The sequence below is a fragment of the Anastrepha ludens genome, chromosome 2, assembly GCF_028408465.1.
Source record: "Anastrepha ludens isolate Willacy chromosome 2, idAnaLude1.1, whole genome shotgun sequence".
Taxonomy (NCBI): domain Eukaryota; kingdom Metazoa; phylum Arthropoda; class Insecta; order Diptera; family Tephritidae; genus Anastrepha; species Anastrepha ludens.
Window position 1 is genome coordinate 158,517,624 of NC_071498.1, and position 26,546 is coordinate 158,544,169.

Below are 26,546 nucleotides of genomic sequence, written 5' to 3' on the forward strand. Positions count from 1 at the left end.
GTGAATAAAGTGGAACAAATTAAATCCTTTTTGGTAAAAATGGTAGCAAAAAAGGATTTTCCTACTTAAATGGGATATGACAAACAAATTTCAAAATAATTCAAATTATATTATATTATTACGTAAAAGGCATAAATCATGTTTTTAATTTTAAAGAAATTATTTGTAGAAAATAAGCAGAATTAATAAGTTGTTTTATTAACATTTCGGCTTACAACATGAACTTGTTGTTTTTCTCCGATAAATGTTTTGAAGAACGTTTTGCATCAAGAAACAGCGAGTGGACATCGTCAATGTCCTCCTTTGTAATTTGTGTCCTTCCGTTCACCTTGGTCATTTGATGGGCCGGCGTCAGCAGTTGCACAGCATAGCGCAACGTCGATGTGCTGCCGATTTCGCTGAGACGGCTAAATGCCGTCTCCTCCAACTGGAGGCCTTCAGTTTGCGCGCGTAGTTTGATAATTTGCTCCATTTCCGTGGAGGAGTATGGCAATGTGCGTATGATCAGCAGACGGTCCAGCAAATCCAATGGTATGCCATGTGGCGATACGATATCAGTTGTGCCACTGCAATGCCACCAATGTTAGTTTAAATTACAACATTGATTTACATATTTATGGAACACCTACCGTATTACACAACGTCCGCGATTCGTAGCAAATATGACGATTGGCGCAATCGGCGATTCGAGTGATTTATGCAAGTATGTGAATGTTTCCAAGTCAAGCATGTGTATTTCGTCAATAAAGAGCACGCCCGGCACAAGTTCGGCAATACCCTGATCGATATACTTGTTAACGACTTTGTTAATCTCCATACGCAATTTGTCTGCAAGTATTTGAATTAGCACCATCAACAATAGAATACTTTGGCATACTTTTTTTGCTGAACACCTACCTGTGATTTCTGTCTTCTTTGGCTTCATCAATTGTCCCATCATTGAGAGCACATCTTGTCCGCCTTGTGGCCGCGCGTTTGCCACATCCAAATCGTGTAATGTGACATCCTGTATAACTTCCTTCTTTTTATGTACATCCCCCTTTGGTAAAGGTACATATTCTTCAGTTTCCAAATCGAATTCTGTGGCAAAAGTGTCGCTGCGTCCCTGCCGCTTCACTGCACCGCTGTTCGCTTCAATATAAATCACATCGCCGACCTCGACTTTTTCCTTCTGTAGCGACTCAAAAATGCTTGGGTCGAGTTTCAATTGCTTTGTACCTTTAGCTGTTTTCAAACCAATAACCACATTGCTAATAGTTTTGCCATAACCGCCCATTGGATTCTCGGTTTCGACCGGTGTCAATTCCGTAACTTCACCCTCATACACCTCCTTTGTTTCACGTATACGCAAACCTATTGAACGTCGGAAATTCTCCATTAACACCTCGGTTTTTTTGATTTCGCTGCTGAAAACCTCAGATCCCACCATTGGGCAGAAGGGTACTTTATTACCCAGTTCTTGTGCTATGGCAAGCGCTATTGCCGTCTTGCCTGTGCCTGGTGGGCCGGCTAGCAGCAATGCACGTCCGGCCATTTTCTTTGATTTTATAAGATCCAAAGCAATTCCGGCAGCCTCACGTGCACCCTTTTGGCCAACCAAACCGGCTGCTATGGGCAACGGTACACCATTCTCATCGAGGCCCAAGCCCTTCACATGACTATGTGCGGCAATGCGCTGAGTGCGCACAGTACTTTTTACTTCCTCGATCTTCATATAGACTGAAACTTATAGACTATCTCGATTTCTAGGCGGGTTCTGATTTTATTGATCAAACTTATCGCTTTTTCTGGAAAATTTTAACTGTTTGACTGTGACAATTAGAGCAGTGCACGCTATTTTGTTACTATTGTTGTTAGTGCACGTACAGTTGTCAAAGTGTTGAGAGTTGCTTAGCAGTATGCGTTTCATAGCAATGAGCTTTTTATACAGTGCATACGGTTGCACATTTAAGTGCAACTGTAGTTTCCATTCAGGAATAATAAGATACAAGATAACGCTTTTAATTGTCGTGCCATTTGTTTCTTTTCTGTACTGACGTCACTGCACTTAGGAAGGCACATTCTTACATTCTATCGTTTTTTCCCTATATGCGGGGGTTTTAACTAATGCTGTTTTTTCTCGCAAGAATTTCTCATTCACTCCTCATTTCGCCAGAGCGGGCGAAAATACCCATTTGGTCTCCCGCCTCTTTTAAAAAAAGGGGTATAAGGGGTGGTAGAGGGGTGTATCCAAAACTGAAAACAGAACCTACCGGAGGCTTTTAGTTTTTAAGTTATTTGAGTTTAAAAATTGTAAAATTGACCAAGAATCCTCCTATTTTGGTTACTACAACCAGCCGAAGTGCTGCCAGACATCGTATAAATAAACAATTTTAGAAGATAATAAATGAATAGAAATACAAAATTTTACAAATTATTTCTATATTACATACGTCTATTCATATATATATATATATATATATATATATATTATATAGGTATATTTATGGATATATGTATATATTTATATACATATATATATTAATGCTTGATTTTCAGTAAAGTATGTTTGATTGTATGCAGTTTGAATATATGATATACATATATATATGATATATATATTTTTAATTCCAAATTTTCACTATATTATGAATATATGATATATATATATACATATATATATTTAAAAAAAAAGAAAAAAAAAGCGCCGCAGGCGAAAATTTGGAATAAAAAATGACGCGATTTTTAATTCCAAATTTTCACTATATTATACATATATATATTTAAAAAAAAAGAAAAAAAGCGCCGCAGGCGAAAATTTGGAATAAAAAATCGCGCGATTTTTAATTCCAAATTTTCCCTATATTATGAATATATGATATATATATATACATACATATATATATTTAAAAAAAAAGAAAAAAAAAGCGCCGCAGGCGAAAATTTGGAATTAAAAATCGCGCGATTTTTAATTCCAAATTTTCACCATATTATGAATATATTATATATATTCTTTTTTATATATTAAATATCTATATATAAAAAAGAATAATTAAAACATTTTGCGTAAAACTTTTTTCTGCGTAGGCGGCCTACGGCCGCACTTCAAAAAAATAACCCTTAATAGTGCAACACCGTCTCCGCTGCACATAGGAGTTTTACGTGAAGCGGAACTGTATTTCGAAAATCATATCGATATTGTATTTATATATATTTATGAACTCAATATATACACCTTAGAGGTTGTAAACCCCCATTCCTTCATTATTCTAACAGAAAAGAGTGTGTGGAAATTATGTTCCTATGTTGCTTCGTTTTCAATCGCATTCTATTATTTTTTTTTTTATTTTTTGCTTCTGGCAGCACTCCATTTAGCCATGCTTTTCAGTTATTGTAAATTTAGCTGGCATATTTGGAGTTAGCAACTTAAAAATGCAATATAAATGGTTAATTTGTGGTATAAATAAATAAAAAGAGTTAAAAACGTGTGTGTATGTTAATATAGTTTCAATATTTATTAAAATAAATGTGATAAATGCACTTATTCTATCAAAATTTGGTGAAGGTAAAAGACAAATTTTATCAACAAATAACTTAAAAACTATTATTAACAGAATAGTGTTGGTGCTAGTTTTAGCAAAATAAGCACGAAATGAACATCTCCTGTGAATTTCATTGGAAAATTCGTAATATTTCTCTCAAAACAAGTGAGGGGATACTGCATGGAGTCGGAGCCATTTGATTAAGTGTTGCATTTTTCTTGTTCTATTCTCCTATGAAAAAAAACTTTCACAGGGCGTATCGCAATACATTCGGAATGTCAAAATATTGCGAATCGACTTTTTTCACTCAAAGTTTTACGTGTTTTGAAAAGAATTTGTATAATCGATGATAGTTATTTTATATCACTGAAGGCCCATGGCTACTGCTAATTAAGTATATATTCCCAATAAATAATAATAATAATGTTTTATATAAAGGGTGATCCATATACATGGGTTCCTTTCAAAAACTAATAAAAAAGAATAAAACACAATTAAATTTTTTGAAGTGAAACTTCTTAGGCTTCGATGAGCGAGCGAGATTGGAGAGTAAAAATTCAAGGTCCTGCAAAGTTTTGGGCATTTTCGTTCCGCGAGAGCGAAAAAATATATAACGTAGAGGAAAAGGAGAGAGAGAGCGCTATACCCTATATATTATATATCATAGGTACACTTTAGGCTATTTTTCCTGAGTTTTTCGCTGTGGTTGCTAATTTCTAGTAAGAAATAACACTGCCTACTTTTTGGCGCTTGTTTGTTGGTGCAAACTTCTAGCAAATATATTTTTGGTGCCTACTTTTTGGCGTTACATTTCCTTCGTGCCAACTGTTTGGGGAGTTTTTTGGCTTTTTTTTTGGTGCCTACTTTTTGGCGCTTAGTTGTGCGTACTATAAAGCGCTATCCATTCCAGCGTCGGATTTATTTACTGGTATTGCCTTGCGGTAATTTGTGCCGTTGCTGCGGTCCTGGAATCGCTGCGCTTGTGCGGGTGATAAACGCTCGGAGTAGTGAGCGTTGTTGCCACGGTTTATGTCCGGCCTATACCTACACCGGTAGACCCTTCTCCGTTTTTTGTAAATTTTGTCTATTTGTATTCTCTGCAAATGTTGTGAATTTATTTAGATATATATTCTTTCTCTCTCTCTCTCCCATTCTCTCTCTCTCTCTCCCATTCTCTCTCTCTCTCTCTCCCATTCTCTCTCTCTCTCTCTATCTGTCATTCTCTCTCGGGTCTCTCCCTCTTTCTCTGTCTGCCTTGAAAGTTTTATTTCTGTTATGTGCACTCGCTACACGCACTTTCTTTCCTTGTTCACTCCTCTCGGAAGCATAGGGCCTTGACAAGCCTCTTCCATAGTACACGGTTCTGTCACGACACAGACACTCCAAATTTAGCGAAGTCCTCAACCATCTGTGCGATCCTTCTTACGTACAACAAAATAACATAAATGATAATAATTGGCTCTCCCACCCTTTGATGGGTATTTGGCCGAGCTCCTCCTCCTATTTCAGTTGTGCTTCGTTCCTCAAATGTAGGGACCACCAGTTTTCATGCCGCCTTCGGTTTGCCATTGCCTGCCCAACTCTTATTAGAAACAAATATTTTTATCACTTGAGTTTTTATCCTCGACGTTTCGAACCTGTGCATTAGCGACTGGTAATAATTACCCAACCATTCGGCTACGGTGGCCGCAAAAAAACTGGACTATTAATATAACAAATTGTAATTTTTATATTAGATCTCCAGTAACTTGGCAATAAGTTAGTTACCGAGAATTCGCTCTCGACGAGAAAAATATCAAAACAAGTTCATGAACGCAAAACTAGTAAGAATTTGCAAGTTTTATAACAGCTGATTAAATTGTTGGCGGAAAAAATCACAAAAAATAAATTTATTTTCTGTTGAGCTGCCTCGTATTAAATTTAAAAATAATAATAATAATAATACAAGTAAAATGCAAAATATGCACCTAGCACCACATGATTTTATTTTGTTCCTAATAATTTGTTCCATTTCATCATCGCTGACTGACATATAACATTCCATTAGCAATTGTATTGTTCTTGTTTTCTTCATATTTTCCTTGCCAAATTAGTTAATAACCAATAACTACAAGCATAAAACACAAAAGATACCTTCAATGCTTTCGATTTGTATTTCCGAAACTGCAGCAACGGTGACTGAAGGCTGGGCACAGAAGTACATTCATACCTCTATATCATTGGCCGATTCCTATTCAATATGTGATTTCAAATAAACTTTATAAATATAATCTAAAATATTTTTACTTATAGTCTCCATTTTAATCATCATTTGTTTTAATTTAGTACTTTGCCTCAATACGCACATTTTAATTCGTGTTTATTTTTACTTTGCGATCAACTATTTTTCTCATTTACTTATTCTTACAAGTAAAAACTTGCAACTTCCCCTCAAAATGTAGTATCGTATTGCTTTCTCACTTTCCCCTACTTTGCAAGTTTTTTGGATACATGAACATCCAAATTTCATAATTTGTAATAATTGTTACAACTCTTTATTACTAGTAGCCAATTGTCTTTTCTTCATATCCTTAAAAATAATTAAACAAACCAAACTCCAAAATATTCCACCAAACGAATTTCTATAAAGAAAATCCTTTTGAATCAGTCTTGACAGCTGATCGTCAATTTTGGTTGTTGTTGTAGCAGCATAAACATTCCCCATACATATACGGGGAATGCTGCTGAAGTGACAGTCCTTGGCTGAATATAAATCCGGGTCGTTCCGGTAACGTAGAACCGACTGTCGTGGGAATGTCAATTTTCGAGGTAATCTATCACATGTGAACGGGTAGATTAATTTTGTGGATTTATTGCTAATTACTGCATATGGGAACGTTTAGCATTCTTAGGAGCTAAATCCGTTTCTATCGCCAACCATTTAGTGACTTGAGAAATAAACCAAGAAGCTATACTTCTGCATTAGGCTGCTCACACTTACCAACGTAAACGTACGCCCGTATTGCTGGAAACAGTGAACGACGTAAGCGCAGTCCCTTGTCAGCTGTTACGATCAAACTAATGAGAACCCCATGTAAATAAAAAATTCCTTCCATCCGTATCGTAGATTTTATTTCACGATTTTTGAAAAATCCCGTAGAACCCAGTCAGCTGATTGCTCTCTCACCATACAGTGTTGCCAAGCAGTACATTTCGAAACCATTTACAGAATAAACTTGGAAAAATTATAATTTTTATTAAAATAACTTAAAAACACTGTTGAATAATGTTAATTATAGATAAATGAACTATTTGCATTTGTTGGTTTTTGGCTTTGGTTTATTAAACAATGAAATATTGTAACTGATAACGTGGATGTGTGAAAAAGTGTGTAAGCAAAAATATCAATGGCAACATTGTGTAGATACAACCAAACACATACACACACAAACCGATGTATTGTGTAAATATGTAATTAAAAGAACGCAATTGTTCTCACGGGATGAGTTTTTGTGCTCGTTAGGGGCTGCGGTAAGGGACTGCGTACGTTGTTCACTGTTTTCAGCACATCACCTGACACGATGAAACTAATGAGAGCCTCATGTAAATGAATTCTCACTACCGTTCCGTTCCGTAGCATCGTAGATCGTTGTTTCATCGTGTCAGATGATATGGGCGTACGGGCGTACGTTTACTTACGTTCTCTGCGTTTACATTGGTGAGTGTGACCACCATTATTGCGAAGCAGCCATCAGCGAACATTCTAAAGAACGTATGAAATCTGTTATAATTGAAATTTACTTCACAACACTGGTGTCTTCAGTGAAAAGATATATATTTTTTGAAATTTGTGAACGAAAACCAAAACAAAATGAGTAATCGCAAGGAATACTTTGTAAGCGAATTTTTTTAACTATAAATAATAATAAATAAAATGTGATTGTGTATATTTATTGTCTAGATTGCGGCAATACCAATGATGGAGCAGTGCAAATTGGATCGGCCTAAAAAATCGGGAACTGTTCAAAAAATATATGATGCCATATTTGCAAGTTCGAGCTCTTCCTCTGAAGACTCTGACGCCGAAAATACCGAAAATGAGAAAAGGACCTTACCGCCTAACTTTGAAGCTACTCTCGATGCATTGAGCGGCATGGACTTCAAATTGAAAATGGGACTGAAACGTGAAACAGTGGAATATCTTATAAGTAATAACTTAAAACTATATAAAAGAAAGTGTAACTATCAGAAAATGAATAAAAACTTTTGCTGCTTTCAGCACAGTACTCGTTATCAAAATTTGTGCCTGATGCGTTTGGCGGCGGAAGATCACGGGTGGCACCCAAGAAAGCAGTTTACATGTATATTTGGTTCATACGAGATGACAGCGTGACATTTTGGCAGCTGGCGGAGATGTTTGCGATATCCACATCGTCTGTGTGGACAACAGTGAAACGAGTTACTGACTTCGTACTATCGATTAGCAATGAATATATTAGGTGGCCAGAAGGCGCTTACTTGCACAGTAATACTGAGAAGTTTCGTCTGAAAAAACGTATTCCTGACGTGATTGGAGCTGTAGATTGTATGCACATCGTTATTAAATGTCCAAAAAACCAAAAGGAAATGTACATTAATCGGGAAAAAGCGTACAGCATAGTTCTGCAAGCTGTAGTTGATGCTGATAAAAAGTTCGTTGATATAACTTGTGGTGAACCTGGGTCACTTGATGATTACACAGTTTTGAAAAGATCCAAACTCTATCACGATGCCGAAAGATATTATGAAGAAATGTTCTTAAATAACTACTTTATTATCGGAGACGCGGCATATCCGTCGACGCAATGGTTGGTGCCACCATTTAAAGAGTCGGAAAATTTAACTGAAAGTCAACGGAAATTCAACGAAATACATAATTCGACACGAATGGTGGTGGAAGATGCGTTTGGCCTTTTGAAAGTACGTTTCCCAAGGCTGGCGAACTTTACAGAAGCCAAGGATTTGATGATGATTACTAATATCGTGGTCAGTGCATGTATTTTACATAATATTTGCATTAACTTTGGCGATTCGTGCGACGTAAAGGTAGAAAATGAAGCGAACGAAGTGGACCCCTTTGTACTTGATGATGATGAAATTGAGGATGCGAATCTGGATGTAGCCCTTGATAGAAGACAAACCCTTTTCAATTATTTAAGACAACAAAATATTATTTAAAATAAGTGTATTATGTATTTCTAAGTCCTGCTGGGAAGTAGTTAGTTTCATATTGTATTATTGAATAACATTTTGCGCCGTAAGAATTACTCATTTTAATTTTAAAAGAAAAGTCACAAAAAATATCACTAGAAATCGCAAACACAAAAAGTAGTTGTAATACAAAAACAATTTTTTTTTTAATTTATTTGCCAGTGTTTCCCAAATACTTCACGTGCTTTTGTTTGATATTATTGGGCTCAAAGGACGAAAGTCACCAAAAATGCAGTTGCTTGCCTAGAGGAAAGTTTTGTACGCCTGGAGAAAAGTGTGCACCTTGAGGACTCACAGCTTAATGGTGTTTTCCAAATCAAACCCACGGCAGTCCGTTCTACACTACCCGGAACGAACCGGATTTATATCCGGCCAAGGAATGTCACTCCAATAACATGGCCCGTACTGGTTCGCGTGGTTCGAAGCCATAAGAATCGTTCGGAGAGAAATCGCAGAAATAAACCCCCTTAGAAAGCAGAAAATCATGTCCAACGAAATGAATTTTTCGACCAGATCCATGTCGAGACTAATTAGAAATGATCTGCACATGAAAGCCTTTCGTCGCTCAACTGGTCATATTTTGACAACCCGCTTGAAGAAAATTAGACTCGACAGATGCAAAAAACAAAAACCCGTCGAAACAGCCAGTTTCCTGGGCCTACCGATAGATGAGCTAGACGAAGACGACCGGCAATTACACTACACTGACAGGGCGAAGATACTGCTACAACAACAACAACAACAACAACAACAACAACAACAACAACAACAGATGCAAACACCTGAAGAAAAAAATTTTTCTAATAGCGGTCGCCCCTCGGCAAGCAATGGTAAACCTCCGAGTGTATTTCTGTCATGAAAAGGCTCCTCATAAAAAAAATATCTGCCGTTCGGAGTCGGCTTGAAATTGTAGGCCCCTCCATAAAATGAAAATATTCTTTTCAAGATGAGAAAATGTTCACTGTTGAAGAAGTTTTTTTTAATAAGCAAAACGACAAAATCTATGCTAAGGCTTCTAAAGACGCAAAAAATGTTAATCCAAGGGTTTAGTGTGGCCACCATACAGCCTCCAAAATGGTAAAACTGAGGCAAAAGTGTACCAGGAGGATGTCTTAGAAGGCGTGGTGAAGCAGTTTAGCAGTACTCTCTTCAATGGAGAGAGAGAGGGATTTTCCAGCAAGCTTCCGCTTCAGCCCATAAGGTAAAAAACATCCAGCGGTGGCTAAAAAAAATATACTTGAATTCAAACCGCAGAAGATTGGCCGTCTGAGTGTCCATTGGACTACAGTTTGTGGTTAGAATTGGAGAACAAGGCCTGTCGAAGGCCTCGCAGAAATGTGGAGAATCTCAAACGATCTTTGGTTCGGGCAGTGACGTCAATATCCATGGAATCTTAGCTTAGAATCCTGGTGCTTCTTCGCGAGTTCAGTTTTTTCGCTTTTATTCACGCGCCCACTTGATTCTTTAAATAACGGTTGTACGTAACAGCATAAAGGAATGGAGGTTAATAGACCAAAATGCTTAGAATGATGAGAGGAGTCTATTTGGCCGTGTCTGTTCGTATGTCTGTGTACACGATAGATTGTTATTGTTGTAGCAGTTCCTTAAGCCTTGCCAGTGCGGTGTAGTCGCCAATTGTCATCGCCAAATTCATCTAGCGGCAGGCCCCGGAAACATACTGTTTCGATAGCTCGAGTCCAGAGGGGCTGGGGTGTTAGGTGAGTGGGCTTCAGAGAGTATGTGAATACTCTGCCGGACATATGTACATACATTGAGTTTGCCGGGGTCGACTCTAGATAAGTTGGAGTTCATCCTGCTACAATATCCAGAATGTAATTGAGCCAAGATTATGTGGGTCTCCCGTGTTAGCTGAAATTCTTCGTCTGCAATGGAAGGTAGTTGGACTCCGATGATGGGATTCGCGGGTCGGGAGTTTAGGAAGGTGTTAAGAGACTTTCTATAAATGTCTCTTTATGTCTGTCAGTGCCTGTCAGTGCACTGTCCGATCCAGAAGTGTTAGTTGTTGTTGTTTTAACAGCATGGTTAGCCCTGTCAGTGTAGGTATATCATCTGTCGTCTTCGTCTAGCTCATCTAGGGGTAGGCCCAGGAAACATGCTGTTTCGACGGGTTGGGTCCAGAGGGAGAGGGGGGTTAGATGAGTCTGATTAAGGGGGCATGTGAAGAGGTGGTTAGTGTCGTGCGGGGTACCTTCACATGCCGGACATGTGTTTGGTATGTCGGGGTCAATTCTGGATAAGTAGGAGTTTAACCTGCTACAATATCCAGAACGTAATTGTGCCAATGTTACACGAGTCTCACGGGGAAGCTGGAGCTCTTCATCTGCAATGGGTGGTGGTTGGACTCCGATTACGGCATTCACGGGACGGGAGTTCATGAAGGTGGTAACGGACTCCCGGTGAATGTCGTTTATTGACTGTCTGAATACTGTCCGGTCCAGTAGGTCTCGGTCAGTTTTGTCCTGGAGTTCGTCAGCGTAGTCGAGGAGGTGTCTCCTGACGTGCCTGGGAGGCGGCTCAGGCTCAAGCAGGTGTCTGCAGGGGTGAAACCTGCGGTAACACCCCAGCAGGAACTGCTTGCTGAGCAATTTGTTGTGCTCCGCGACTGGGAGCATTTGTGCCTCGTTGTGCAGGTGTTGTATGGGTGACATCAGGAGGCACCCGGTCGCTGTCCGAATGGCGGTATTCTGACATGTCTGAAGCTTTATCCACTGCGAATCACTAGTACCAGGCGACCAGACAGGCGCAGCATAGTTTAGAACCGGCCGGCCAATTGCCTTAAATGTCGAAAGCAACAGTTCTTTGTCCTTGCCCCAAGTGCTGCCGGCCAGCGATTTGAGGACCTTGTTGCGATTTTGGACTTTAGTGGCAATTGCGGTTGTGTGCGCAGAGAAGGAGAGCAAGCTGTCAAAGGTTACACCCAAAATTTTGGGGTTATTCACAGTCGGAATTGGTGTGTCGTCGACTTTTACCTTAAGGGACAGCTTGACCTCCTTTGTCCAGGTGGTGAAAAGGGTCGCCGTGGACTTAGTGGGGGAAAGTTGGAGATTCCTCGCAGTGAAAAAGCGAGAAAGGTCGGTGAGGTAGTTGTTCACTTTGGAACACAGGCCATCGATGTCATTGCCCGACGCCATTATCGTGCAGTCGTCAGCGTATGAGATCAGGGAAACTCCCGCTGGTGGTTGGGGGAGCTTCGAGATGTAGAAGTTAAAAAGCAAGGGTGAAAGGACACCACCCTGCGGTACGCCTTGCTTAATCTTCCTCTGCTTTGACATTTGATCTCGAAAAATCACTGACGAGTGCCGACCGCTCAGGTAGTTCGCGGACCACCTCTTCAGCCCTGGCGGGAGTGTCGACTGATAAATATCATCTAGTAGCGTGGAATGGCTGACTGTATCGAAAGCCTTCTTTAGGTCCAACGCTACTAGGACAGTCCTCTCGCAGGGGCGGTTTTGGTTAAGCCCGCGATTTATCTGGGCGTTTATGGCGGTGAGTGCCGTGGTGGTGCTGTGCACTCGTCGGAATCCGTGCTGATGTGGGGCTGGGGCCAGGTGGGTCGTGAAGAGTGGGAGTAGGAGGGCTTCAAGTGTCTTCACTACTGGGGAAAGGAGAGTTATCGGCCGATAAGACTCCCCTTGGTTGGCGGGTTTCCCAGGTTTCAATAGTGGGACCACTCTCCCTGCTTTCCACTTGTCAGGGATGATGAGAGTGGCCAGAGACAAATTGAAGACCCTTGTGAGGTATCCTACTCCCAGGGGTCCCAGATGCTTCAGCATCAGCGCGTTAAGTCCGTCAGGGCCAATGGCTTTCGATGATTTCGACTTGTTGATGGCCCCCTGAACCTCATCACCGGAGAAAGTAAGTGGCGCACTGTCGTTCGTCAGTTTGTGCAGCCTTCTGGTAACACGACGTTTGGTTCTGTCGCCCGGAGGATGCAGTGTAAACAGCCGGCTAAAATAGCTCGCGCATCTCTTCGGGTCCGACGAAGTACAACCGTTGAAGGTGATAGCCACCTTGTCGTTGTGTTTCGTCGGGTTCGACAGTGTTAGTCATGTTTGGTGCTGGATCTCGTCAGTGTAGTCGAAGAGTTGTCTCCTGATTCGCTTAGGAGGTGTGTTTTGCTCTGGTCTATGCCTGCAAGAGTGTTTCCAACGGTACCACCCCAGCAGGAATTGCTTGCTGAGCGCCTTAGTGTCGTCCTTAACCGGAAGCATGGAGTCCTCGTGAAGAAGGTGATGAAGGGGAGATATAAGGCGGCATCCCTTGGCTGCCCTGTTAGCAGTATTTTGAGAAGCCTGTAGCTTTATCCACTGCGAATTACTTGTGTCAGGTGACCAGACCGGCGCAGTGTAATTTAGAATCGACCGGCCGATTGCTTTAAATGTTGCTTGTATTTCTTTGTATTTGCGCCAAGTGCTACCGACTAGCGATTTGAAGACTTTTTTGTGGTTTTGGATTTAAGCGGCAATCGCGATTGTATGCACAGCCAAGGAGAGCAAACTGTCGAAGGAGACAACCAACATGCTGCTACAACAACAACCGTTCCCACGAAAGCCAGTTCTACGTAATCGGAACGACCCGGATTTATAACCGGTCAAGGACTGTCACTTCAGCAGCATTCTCCGTATACGTATGGGGAATATTTATGCTGCTACATCAACAACAACAACCAAAATTTTGTGGTTGTTAATGGTCGGTATTTGTGTGTCATCGACTTTCACCTTTAACTGCCGTTTGACCTTCTTCGTCCAGATGGTAAAGAGGGTCGTAATGCATTTATCATTCCTCGTAGTGACAAAGCGAGAAAGGCTGGCGAGATAAACGTTCACTTTGGAACACAAGTTAACAACCTCATAGATAATCGTCCTACCGAACGCACTATTCGGCAAACCAACGGCAAAATTGAGAATAACACTAGTCTACAAGGAAAAGTATTCGAAATAATTTAAACTAATATCTGCTTCTCTGTCCATGCAAAATTCGGATTGATAACTAAAATTAATTTATTAGTTTGAGTTTTCGAGATATCCTAACCTAAAAGTGCAAAAAACCCCATTTTTGCCCATATTTGAGGTTATGTAGCATTGCAGATGTTTTCTTTCACCAAAATTAAAGGATGGCATCTTTAAATACAATCCTTCTTTTTTCAAATGGCGTTTTGGTTGCTCAAATATCATTTTTTTTCGCAGAGATATCGCATTTTGAAATTTTCATGTTTCGAAATTTTACTACACCTGAAAATCGATTAAGATAACATAGACATGATATATTCGATTACTAATTTTCTTGAATTGAGTCTTATTTTTCTTAAAATTTTGTCTCACACCATAAGTGTGCTGACTCACCACATCCCTACACTATCTAACCTTTGGGTACCGAGTCACACACAGCCCTAACCCCTAGAAACCACCCCTATCATACCGCGAGCAGGCTAACCCACATAACCGCAAGCAGGCTTTCCCACAAACTCCAAATTTACATACTATTAATCCATATATTTCAGGCCCTCAAACCCAAGAAAATTAGTAAGCGACTATATCATGTCTATGTTATCTTAATCGATTTTCAGGTGTAGGAAAATTTCGAAACATGAAAATTTCAAAATGCGATATCTCTGCGAAAAAAAATGATATTTGAGCAAACAAAACGCCATTTGAAAAAAGAAGGATTGTATTTAAATTTGCCATCCTTTAATTTTGGTGAAAGAAAACATCTGCAAGGCTACATAACCTCAAATATGGGCAAAAATGGGGTTTTTTGCACTTTTAGGTTAGGATATCTCGAAAACTCAAACTAATAGAGCAATTCTGAGGCCAGATTTGGATTCAGCGCATCATAAACCTTCGGAAATATATAGTCTGGTTTCTGGGTCTGAATGTTGGTTAAATTTTGTCGGCCTGTGTAATTTTACATTATTGGATGATACTCGACCGATTGGACCACGTACAGCCCGAAGTGATGAGAATATTGCGCCTGTAAATGAGAGTTTTTGCCGAAGATCCAGAATAATCTATTCGGGATGTCTTATGGCACTTCTTGGGCGATTTTACGCAGAGATCTTGATTTGAAAGCACATAAAATACAACTAGTCCAAGATTTGAAGCCGGCCGATCTTCCAAAGCGTCATGATTTCAGTCGTTGGGGTCTTGAAAAACTCGCCGAAGATCCGCATTTTAGAACCCGAATTTTGTTTAGTGACGAGGCCCATTTTTGGCTTAATGGCTACGTGAATAAGCAAAATAGTAGTATTTGGGTTGAAGAGCAACCCGAAGCCATTGAAGAATAGCCATTACGTCCATTGAAAACGACCGTTTGATGTGGCGCATGGGCTGGAGGTTCATCATGTCAACTAACAGTGAATAGCGAACGCTATCGCGCCATTATAAACGACCTTTTGATGTTGGAAATCGAAGCCCGTGATCTCCCAATCATTTGGTTCCAACAAGATGACGTTACTAGACATACAGCCCGTGAAACAAGGGACTTACTGCGTCGGCGTTTCGGTGAATAATTTATCTCTCGTCTCGGATGAGTGGATTGGCCACCAAGATCGTGGGATATCGCACCTTTGGGCTCTTATTTGTGGGGGTATGTAAAGTCAAAATGCTTTGTGGATAAAAGAGCTTCGATTGTTCGATTGAGGCATTGGAAGCTAACATTACTTAACTTATTCACGAGATACCGACCGAAGTCCTCCAGCGAGTGTTCAGAATTGGTGTTTACGGATGGCCGAATTATGGCGCAGTTACGGCCAACATTTGAAAAAAAGTGCATGTGTGGTAGTACACATAACAGAGGTGAAGCTTTCAAGGCAGACAAAGAAAGAGGGAGAGACCCGAGAGAGAATGAGAGCGAGAGAGAGAGAGAGAGAGAGAGAGAGAGAGAGAGATAGAGAGAGGGAGAGACCCGAGAGAGAATGAGAGCGAGAGAGAGAGAGAGAGAGAGAGAGATAGAAAGAGAGAGAGAGAGAGAGGGAGAGGGAGAAAAAGAATATATATCTAAATAAATTCACATTTGTTGAAAATACAAATATACAAAATTTACAAAAGACTGGTGTAGGTAAATGCTGGACAAAAACCGTGGCAACAACGCGCACCACTCCGAGCGTTTATCACCCGCACAAACGCAGCGATTCCAGGACCGCAGCAACGGCACAAATTACCGCAAGGCAATACCAATAAATCCGACGCCGGAAACAGTAAGCCCCAAGGAAATATAACGCCAAAAAGTAGCCACCAAAACCAAGTTTGCACCAACAAACAAGCGCCAAAAAGTAGGCAGTGTTATTTCTCACTAGAAATTAGCAACCACAAGGAAAAACTCAGGAAAAATAGCCTAAAGTGTATCTAAGATATATACAGGGTTGCCCATATTCGTCGGACCCATCTGGCAACCCTGTATCTTTTGACAGAGACGTCAGATCGCTTAATGACATACCGCGTTGGAGGCGTCAGTCCAATCAGATTTTTAAAATCGACTCACGTGTTCCAAATTGTTGAAATTTACATTCAATAAAAGAAGTCAATTGTGAAAAGAAGAAGAAAAGAAGAAAATTGTGATGCCAATTATTCGTCGAAAGCGTATGAGGCAGTTCTGGTTTCAACAAGACGGCGCTCCACCACACACAGCTCGCACCACAATCGATTTATTGAAGACATTGTTTCCTCGTCGTTTGATGTCGAAAAATGGCGATTTTGATTGGCCACCGCGTTCGGCCGATTTAACGCCACCTGACTTCTTTTTGTGGGGATATTTAAAAAATGCTGCAAAACGGGCACATTACGCCGTACAGGCTCAAGGCTGCCATTTGAGAGATATCATATTCAAAAAGTGATGTCAACAAATCTACTTGAACCAAATAAAATGATTATTATCGGCAACATCAAAAAAATTGTGTTTTTCTTTGATTAAAAAAAAAAAAACACATGGGCCCGTCGAATATGGGCAACCTTGTATAAGGTATATCGCTCTCTCTCTCCTTTTCCTTTACGTTATATCTTTTTTCGCTCTCGCGGAACGAAAATGCCCAAAACGTTGCATGGCCTTGAAATTTTACTCTCCATTCTCGCTCGCCGATTGACGCCTAAGAAGTTTGACTTCAAAAATTTATGAATGGTTTCACACAAAAATAATAAAGGTTGGCCAATCAATTTGAATTTTAGTTTTTTTATTTCAATTTAAAATCCGGTACCTCTAAATTGATCACTTTTCATTTGTATGAACTTAAAAGGTAAACCATTTTTAATTATGTACAAATATTTCTTTCATAATTTATTTACATAAGAAATCTAAAAAATTATGCTTAAAGAAGACTCGAAATATTGCAACTAAAGGTCGGGTAGAATAGGCGGACAAGTGCAGACCAAATGCTTATCACCGTAGGCATCGTCGATTCGTCCGACGGTAGGCCAAATCTTTGAATCTGGCTTAACAAACAACTGTATGAAAAAAAAGAGTTTAGTAAATATGCAAATGCCAGTTCTTTCTTTTTACTTACCGCTGGGAAAGCAGCCACCTCGCGGGTATATGGCCTATCCCATTTGTCTGAGATAACCTGCGCTTGTGTATGCGGCGCCATCTTCAGTGGATTCACCGTTTTATCCATGCGTCCCTCTTCAATTTCGGCAATCTCTTCACGTATTGAAATCATCGCCTCGCAAAACCGATCCAACTCTTCCTTATCCTCAGATTCAGTTGGTTCAATCATTAAAGTGCCCGCCACAGGCCAAGACATAGTGGGTGCATGGAAACCATAGTCCATTAAACGTTTAGCAATGTCCACTGCCTCAATATTGGCCGTCTTCTTCAGATCGCGCAAATCAAGAATGAATTCGTGAGCCACAAGCCCACTCTTCGATGACTTATACAGGGTTTTGTAGTGGTTATCGAGCCGTTTGGACATGTAGTTCGCATTGAGAATGGCCACTTGAGTGGCGCGCTTAAGACCGCGACTACCCATAAGCTTAATGTAGGACCAAGAAATCGGTAGAATGGCTGACGAACCGAAAGGTGCTGCCGAAACTACACCAAAGCTGTCGTGTTCACTTTCTACTGGACTGATCACTGGATGTCCTGGTAAATAGGGCGCCAAGTGCTCTTTCACACCAATAGGACCCATGCCAGGACCACCACCGCCATGTGGTATGCAGAAAGTCTTGTGTAGATTCAAATGGGATACATCACTGCCATAATCACCGGGACGACACAGACCGACTTGTGCGTTCATGTTCGCGCCGTCCAAGTACACTTGTCCGCCATGTTTATGTATGAGTTCACATATGTCAGCAACAGTTTCCTCAAACACACCCATTGTGGAGGGGTAAGTGATCATAAGGCAAGACAAATCGCTAGTATGTTCCGCAGCCTTGTCGCGTAAATGTGCCATGTCTATGCTGCCGTCGGAGAGAATACGTATGGGCTCGACTTTCATACCAGCCATTTGTGCCGATGCCGGATTGGTACCGTGCGCCGAGATGGGTATCAAACAGACATTGCGATGACCTTCGTTACGGTGCTCATGATAACTGCGAATAGTGCGCAGACCGGCGTACTCACCTTGTGCGCCAGAATTGGGTTGGAAAGAGATTCTATCGTAGCCGGTAATCTCGCAGAGATCTTTTTCGAGTTCGCTAAACATTTGATGATAACCCTTGGCTTGTTCGACAGGCGCGAATGGATGTATATCGGTGAATTGCCGGAAGGAGCATGGTATCATTTCTGTGGTGGAATTGAGCTTCATTGTGCAAGAGCCAAGCGGTATCATAGAGTGGACGAGTGAAATGTCCTTATTTTCCAAACGCTTCATATAGCGCACCATGCGAGATTCGCTGTGGTGTGAGCTGAATATAGGATGTTGTAGGAATGGTGAGGTACGTAAGAATTTCGAGCGCTCGATGGAGTTTTTCAGTATATCGCGTTCGGCTAGTGTCTCATCTAACGACTTACACTTGAATACCCACAACAGATCATTGACGTCCTGCGCCCCAACAGTTTCATCCAGAGCTATGCCCACGCTACCATCCGTAAAGTAGCGGAAGTTAATGCGCTTTTCCGCCGCACGCGCTTTAACTTCATCAATCGGCAAACTTTCCGACGGTGTGACATTCAAAGTGTCGAAAAAGTGTTTGTTGTTCACCTGATGTCCGGCATCGTGCAGCCCAGTTTGCAGCGCAAGTGTGAAGTGGTGTATACGATTTGCGATCTCTTTGAGGCCTTCTGGGCCATGATAGATGGCATACATGGCAGACATATTGGCGAGCAGTGCCTGTGCAGTGCAAATATTGCTAGTTGCCTTGTCACGCCGTATATGTTGCTCCCGTGTCTGCAACGCCAAACGGTAAGCGTCGTTGCCGTCTCTGTCACGCGTAACACCGATCATACGACCCGGCATCAGGCGCACCAAATTCTGTCGGCAGGCAAAAAAGCCGGCATGTGGACCGCCATAACCGAGTGGTACACCCAAACGCTGCGAGGTACCAATTGCTATATCAGCGCCGAATTCAGCTGGCGGGCGGAGCAGAGTTAGTGCAAGCAGATCCGTGGCGACCACAACGAGTGTCTGTGTGGAGATAAACCCAATAGGAAAAGGGAGTGGTTTAGAAAACATTTAAAATATTTTATTTCAGCGTAACTTACGCCATTTTTGCGCGCCTTCTCAGCGACATCCTCAAAGTCCTTAACGTCACCAAAAGTGTCGGGATATTGCAACAAGATGCCAGATATTTCACGGCCCTCCAAATCCGCACTCGCGATCGGACCGATTTCCGTCACAAATTCTAATGCTTCAGCGCGTGTCTGCACCACGGACAAGGTTTGTGGATGCAATCTATTGGAGAGGTAAATCTTCTTGCGCTTGTTTTGCCTGCATTGCATAAAAGTCGGTAGATTCGCTTAGTAGATGTAGTGACTGGATTCATCTTACCTCGTGCACAAGCTCATAGCCTCTGCGGCGGCCGTGCCTTCATCCAAAAGCGATGCATTCGCCACATCCAGCCCTGTCAGTTCAGCAACCAGAGTTTGATAATTCAATAACGATTCCAGACGGCCTTGGGCGATTTCCGGTTGATACGGCGTGTACTGGGTAAACCAACCGGGATTTTCAAAGACGTTGCGCACAATCGTATGCGGCACATGACAATTGTGATATCCCATGCCGATGTATGAGCGCCAGATTTCATTGCGCATAGCGATGCCCCGTATATGGCGTACGAGTTCATGCTCATCTGAAATGGAATGGATTTGATTACTACGAGAGCAAAATTAATGTGAAATTTTGGATTTTTTTTAATGTAAGAAAACAAATAATGAATAAGAGCGGGGATCTAACATACGCTTGAGAGAATATCGAAGCACTCGGGGAAGATAGGCTGCACATGTGGAAGGTGTGACCAACATCAGACCGTTAGCCGGATCTCAGCGATTTTGAAGAAATCAGCTGACTTGTGACGTAAGCGGGAATCATACAAGTTAACTGTGTCCCCAACAAACTTGGACACATTTTAGATTTGATATTTTTATGTAAAAGCGTATAATTTTTCCATAATTGGCGCGAGGACAAATCGAAGTACCTCCTGTCTTCAAACAAACAGTTGTCGCACTCGCGTATCGGCACTGTTGACAGTTATAATTTTGAGGTTGTAAAGGACTTCGTATACTTATGAACCATCATTAACACCGATAACAATGTCAGCCTTGAAATCCAACGTAGAATCTCTCTTGCCAACAAGTGCTACTTTGGACTAAGTAGGCAATTGAGCAGTAAAGTCCTCTCTCGGCGAACAAAACTAACACTCTACAAGACTCTCATCATGCCCGTCCTAACGTATAGCTCAGAAGCGTGGACGATTGGATATCTGGTGAAGTGTTACTTGGAGTGTTTGATAGAAAGGTTCTACTGAAGATTTTTGGACCTTTGCTAGTTGGCAACGGTGAATATCGCAGGCGATGGAAGCTGTATGAGCTTTCCGCCGACATAGACATAGCGCAGCGAGTAAAGATCCAGCGCCTACGTTGGCTGGGCCATGTCGTCCGAATGGATACAAACGCTCCGGCTCTGAAAGTATTCGATGCTGTACGAGCTGGTGGCTGCAGAGGAAAAAGAAGGCCTGCTACGCCTTGAAAGGATCAGGTGCAGAAGAACTTGGCCTCACTTGCTGTGTCCAACTGGCGTCGATTAGCACGAGAAAGAAACGACTGGCGCGCTTTGTTAGACTAGGCAAAAATTGTCTAAGCAGTTATCGCGCCAATCAAGAAGAAGAAGAAGAAGCAGAAGAAAAAGAAGAAGAAAAAGAAGGAGAAGAATAAGAAGAACAAGAACGTTTGCTAATTTAGCGATATTTCTCAAAAATTTATGAGGAATATTTTAGGCTATTTTAAGGGGGGGGGGGGGGTAACGTTTTTAAATTTTTTTTTTGCATTTGTTTTTTATTTGATTTTTTAAATGAAGAACCTTTCAAGAATATTCTGTGAAAATTTTAGATGAATCGGAGCAAAACTTACAAAGATACAGCCATGTAAGTGTTGCTACCTACCTGGCTCAACCGCGCGCCATTTGTACTTTAAAGCGTTTTTCCCACAACTTACGTTTTCAAAGTCGGTGCCCCTCATAACTTTGAAACTACTGCACCGATCCTTTTGAAATTTTGAACACTTTTTCTGTAGATGTTTCACAAGGTAACGCCGAAGTTTTTTTCGAATTTGTTGATACTTTTGTTTTTACGGTAACTAATTCACCGATTTTTTTACGCGAAAATCGTGTTTTTGACTTTAACGTGTTCCCAAAAATCGAAAAAATTTTAATTTCAAAAACCCTTCTCGGCGTTACCCGGAGAAAACGATTATCTAACGAAATAACTTTGGTTTTTTGATTTCAGATGATTTAACACCGAGTTATGAGGGGCACCGCAAAACTACTTTTTTTTGAGATGCGTCCGAATAATTTCTGCCATGCTATAGTTTTATGTAGTAAAAGATTTGACGAATAAATTTTAACTGTGTCATCAAAAAAAAAAATCATAAAAATGTGCCTTTTTTTCCATGAATTAACGATCAGCCAGAATATTATCTTTTAATGAAACTAATTTCTCTCGTCCGATTGATTATCGGTAAATGTCCAAGGATTAGTGATGATCACCGCAAGTGACTTCTGGAGAAACGGGCTCCACACAAATAGCGATAACTTTTACAATTATTATTATTTTCTTTTTGAAATTTTGCTAGAGTAAAGTCAAAACATGATGTTTTAATACCATGTTTTTATTTTTGTAAAATAAAGTAAATGACAAAAAAAAATTTTCTAAATCAAAATCATAATTTTTTCGGTTCTCTGACTACCCCTAACCCTTTAACAACAACAGCTGGCTCAGTGTTTTGCTGCCCATGGCAGCTTCACAAGTAATTCGCGCAGAGAGGATTACAAATACTTGCCTTAATTACCATTAATTGGTATCTCTACGATTTCCTTTCCTTACACCCCGTTACAAAATTATAAACATACCACCATTTTATTCTAAATATTGTCAAATGGTAATGGTAATGGTTGTACGGATTAAGCTAAGACCTTTATGCACTACTGCCAAACTTATCTATTGTGCGCCCTAAATTACTTAATTATATTTATTTAGTATATCGAGGAATCGAACCAGCTCCTTAGGAGGGAGCAATTGTAGGTCTTCCTCCCTTGTAGGTACAAGCCCAGGATTCTGTGTCTCCTGTGCCCTACTGTCTTACAGTTGGTGATTAAGATTTCCATGAACTTCTCTTCGTCACAGCAGAACCTGCATGATCTTGTACTAGATAACCCTATTGTGTTAAAGTGTTTATTACAGGCAAAGTGACCTGTAAGTGCTCCACAGAGTAATCTGAGGCCCTTTTTATCTAGGGTTAGAGCAGATTTTGCTCTGTTGGCATTGAAGTTTACAAACTTTTTGTAGTTATTAAGACCGCTTGTGCCGTTCCAGTATTTCCTGATTTTAGTTTGTTTCCATTTTTTGATTTCCTGTTTTATATTATTTTTGTTAGAGCCGAAAATGGGGTTGGTACAATAAATAGCCCTTCTGCCCCTTTTTTGGCATAAAAGTCTGCCTTCTCGTTTCCTTCGTGTCCCTCATGTCCTGGTTTGTCCAGTTTGTTAAGTGCATTGTCACACTCTATTAGGATTTTTGACTTTAATGTGAAACAATTCAAGGCTTTGAGAACAGATTGGCTGTCCGAAAGTGTTTTAATTTTTACTTTCTCGAACGCTCCTTTGGATATGATTTCCACTGTTTTCATTATGGCGAAGAGCTCCGCATGGAAAATCGTGGTATCTGTGCTTAGTGTTAGGGTTTTGTTTGCCCTATGCCCTGTTCTAGGCTCTTGGAGCGTTTTGGAACCATCTGTGGGTCATCATTTAGCCATGTTGGGTTAGTGTTCCACTCTTCCCTAGACGGGAAGATAACCTTGCATCCCTTTAAAAAATTTAATATATTGCCACCTACCCAAGCTCCCACCACCAACAACACACACTTCCTCACTCATATTCTTCTTACCCTTCCTACTTATGTTCTCACATATCTTTCCCTTACTCACTAAGCTTTTCTTTAATGGCATCTAAACCAATCTCTTTCTTTTTGTTACATAACAACAACAACAACAACAATTCACATTTTCACTCTTACTATTAGTTTTTAAGCTCATATTTGTTTACTTAGTTGCAAGAATTGTGTAACCTTGGAAAATATTAATAAAGCTAACTTCGAAAAGAACGGAGTTATTATTATACAGTTCATGCTTCAACAACAACCATATAACGCAAAGTTTCAAACTTTTACACTTCTACACAATTTAAAATTTTTTTTTGCAGTGAAGCTTCTTAGGCGTCGATGGACGAGCGAGAATGGAGAGTAAAACTTCAAGGCCATGCAACGTTTTGGGCATTTTCGTTCCGCGAGAGCGAAAAAAGATATAAAGTAGAGGAAAAGTAGAGAGAGAGCGCTATGCCTTATACAAGGTTGCCCATATACGACGGACCCATGTGTTTTCTTTTTAAATCAAAGAAAAACATAATTTTTTTGATGTTAATATAAACTTTTGATTTAAAATATCCCCACAAGAAGAAGTCAGGTGGCGTTAAATCGGGCGAACGCGGGGTGGCCAGTCAAAATCGCCATTTTTCGACATCAAACGCCGAGGAAACAATTTCTTCAATAAATCGATTGTGGTGCGATCTGTGTGTGGTGGAGCATCGTCTTGTTGAAACCAGAACGAATAATTGGCATCACAATTTTCTTCTTTTCATCTTCTTCTTTTTCTTTTGTTGAATGTAAATTTCAACAATTTGAGAGCGCTCGCGTGGCGTGTACTGTTCCATGGTAAAAATCTGCTTAGACTGACGCTTCCAACGCGGTATGTCATTAAGCGATCTGACGTCTCTGTCAAAAGATACAGGGTTGCCAGATGGGTCCGTCGAATATGGGCAAGCCTGTATATATCTTAGACACACTTTAGGCTATTTTTCCTGAGTTTTTCCTTGTGGTTGCTAATTTCTAGTAAGAAATAACACTGCCTACTTTTTGGCGTTTGTTTGTTGGTGCAAACTTGTAGGAAATATATTTTTGGTACCTACTTTTTGGCGTTATATTTCCTTGGTGCCTACTGTTTGGGGCATTTTTTTGTCCCAATTTTTTTGGCGTTCTTTTTGTGCCTACTTTTTGGCGCTCAATTCCGTTTCCTAGCTAGTGCCTGTTGCGGGTGATAAACGCTCGGAGTAGTGCGCGTTGTTGCCACGGTTTGTGTCCGACGTTTACTTACACCGGTCGACCCTTCTCCGTGTTTTGTAAATTTTGTCTATTTGTATTCTCTGCAAATGTTGTGAACTTATTTAGATATATATTCTTTCTCTCTCTCTCTCTCTCTCTCATTCTCTCCCGGGTCTCTCCCTCTTTCTTTGTCTGCCTTTTAATTTAAAATTTAAAATTTTTAAATAAAAACAAAAATTTAGATTTTAAAATTTTTGAGATAAAAAAAATTAAATTTTTGAATTTAAAAGTTTTCCTAAAAATTGTTAATTTTTTTAATCAGAATTTTTACAGTTCTTCTGGGTATGCAGTTTTATAGCCCAAACATTTCCAAGTTTCAAGGGACAACAAAATTCCGTTGATTTTTGACATTTTTTTCGCTGAGTTATTCTTCCACACAAAGTACAAACTCGAATTTTTTTATATGGAAGACCGCACCGTCAACTGATTTACGCACATCTCTATACTGACTTCTCTATATGTAGAAGCGAGAGGCACTGCATTCGCAAGAGAAGACTTCCCGCTAAACAACTGGCGGTCGCTGGCGTTTGACGCATGCGCACTTCTTCTATAGCAGCGTAAGTCTCCTTATTTAATAGTCACCCCTCGTCTGTGTTCATATAGGAAATATTAACATAAACCCGAAATAAGAAATAAATAATCACCATAATTCGCAAAACACAAAAACGCGGCCTTCGCATCACCTAAGAACAAAACAATTAATGATAAGCGCCGTTGATCTTTTGACCTGTGCTTGTAGTAGTAACGACTGCACTTTGCTCCCTTATCAGTATGCTCTCTATTGTATACGACTGATGCACAGCAGGGGGTCCAATGAATATATGGGGTAATTCATGTGCGAAAAATTAACAGCAAGCAAATTTTCCAGCGAAATACTCGTAACTAAATTATATGAAATCAAAAGCACTTTCGCACACTCCAATCGATTTGGCAGCACATGTCGGCAAATACTCACTCAAGGGCTTGTCCAAGTTTAAATCACGCTTCAGTTGTATACGCCGAGGTATGGCCTTCTCCGTTAGCTCCTCTAAGGACTAGTTGTGAAGAGAAAATATTTGAAATTCACGCCATGCTTGATTTATTCTTTCTTTTGCTATTTTTTTTTGTTTTGTTTTTATGTAAAGTGCATACCTTAAAGCCTAGTGTATCCAACATGGCGACTACATCCGTTTTACGCGGCCCTATGTGACGACTGGGAAAGTCGGATTTGGTGGGAAAGAGCACTTCACCCACTGGCACTGTGGCTAGGCAACGTGTTTGTATGAGTACACGTGGCGCTTGCCAGCACTTAGTGGCTGTGTGTGTGAGCGTGACGAGTTGATGCATCTGTGCGCGGCTTAAATGTTGCATTTTTATTTTTGTAATGAAAGTGAAATTACAAACATGAATAGAAAATTGTTAGCATGCAAACACTCTGCAACTTTAACTGCACTTTTATTTTTAACTTTGTTACAATTTGAATTTCGAGACACTTTTCGAGTGACAAATGCTGCTACTTCCGCCAACTGCTGACCACCGACTGATTGAGATGAGCAACCAACAGATAAGTTGGGCAGTGGGCTAAGTCTGGCTTTGGTGCTCATCGTCAGCACTGATAAGGTAATCTGAAATTTCCATTAGGAGTCTAGCCTCACAATGCGCTGCGTGTGTGTGCTTGTGGGTCGTATCGGGTGCTTGATAGGCTGTTAAGCGATAGTCTGTTTATTTTGAGAATCACGAATTAATAAGTGATTATGATTTTTACATAATATAATATTTGTTGTGAATGAACAAGAAAAATTAAAATTTAAAAGTGAAGGGTGTTCCATGAGGACTGCCTATTAAAAAAGATAAAATTCTGCTTTTTTATTAGATTAAAGGGACATAGGTAAGAAAAACATTATCCCACAAGTCCATTGAATTTTGCAATACATGAAGAAAGAAATACAGCGAACGACATCAAATCATAAAACAAAACCAATCCTGGTCAGAGCCAGTCGCG

At 40.5% G+C, this 26,546-nt stretch overlaps 3 protein-coding genes across 4 annotated transcripts; 1 reads left to right on the forward strand and 2 right to left on the reverse strand.

Moving 5' to 3' along the window:
- Nucleotides 1-177: 177 nt before the first annotated feature.
- On the reverse strand, nucleotides 178-1,877 carry LOC128855677 (ruvB-like helicase 1). The gene is made up of 3 exons (XM_054090787.1): nucleotides 898-1,877; nucleotides 630-828; nucleotides 178-566 (listed from the first exon to the last, which is right to left on the reverse strand). Exons 1-3 carry the CDS (start codon nucleotides 1,712-1,714, stop codon nucleotides 212-214), a joined length of 1,371 nt encoding a protein of 456 aa, XP_053946762.1. The 5' UTR covers nucleotides 1,715-1,877; the 3' UTR covers nucleotides 178-211.
- Nucleotides 1,878-3,349: 1,472 nt separating this feature from the next.
- LOC128860196 (putative nuclease HARBI1) lies at nucleotides 3,350-8,864 on the forward strand. Of its 2 annotated transcripts, none has more exons than XM_054097518.1 (3): nucleotides 3,350-3,544; nucleotides 7,462-7,708; nucleotides 7,780-8,864. In XM_054097518.1, the coding sequence occupies exons 1-3, from the start codon at nucleotides 3,515-3,517 to the stop codon at nucleotides 8,715-8,717; spliced, it is 1,215 nt and encodes a 404-aa protein (XP_053953493.1). In that variant the 5' UTR covers nucleotides 3,350-3,514; the 3' UTR covers nucleotides 8,718-8,864. The 2 variants fall into 2 exon arrangements, with proteins under 2 accessions (XP_053953493.1, XP_053953501.1); XM_054097526.1 differs by lacking the exon at nucleotides 3,350-3,544 and adding an exon at nucleotides 7,256-7,395.
- Nucleotides 8,865-17,013: 8,149 nt separating this feature from the next.
- On the reverse strand, nucleotides 17,014-26,087 carry LOC128855679 (glycine dehydrogenase (decarboxylating), mitochondrial). Its single transcript, XM_054090790.1, has 6 exons — nucleotides 25,697-26,087; nucleotides 25,521-25,599; nucleotides 19,690-19,990; nucleotides 19,404-19,629; nucleotides 17,266-19,326; nucleotides 17,014-17,206 (listed from the first exon to the last, which is right to left on the reverse strand). The coding sequence occupies exons 1-6, from the start codon at nucleotides 25,913-25,915 to the stop codon at nucleotides 17,096-17,098; spliced, it is 2,997 nt and encodes a 998-aa protein (XP_053946765.1). The 5' UTR covers nucleotides 25,916-26,087; the 3' UTR covers nucleotides 17,014-17,095.
- Between the last annotated feature and the right edge of the window lie 459 nt (nucleotides 26,088-26,546).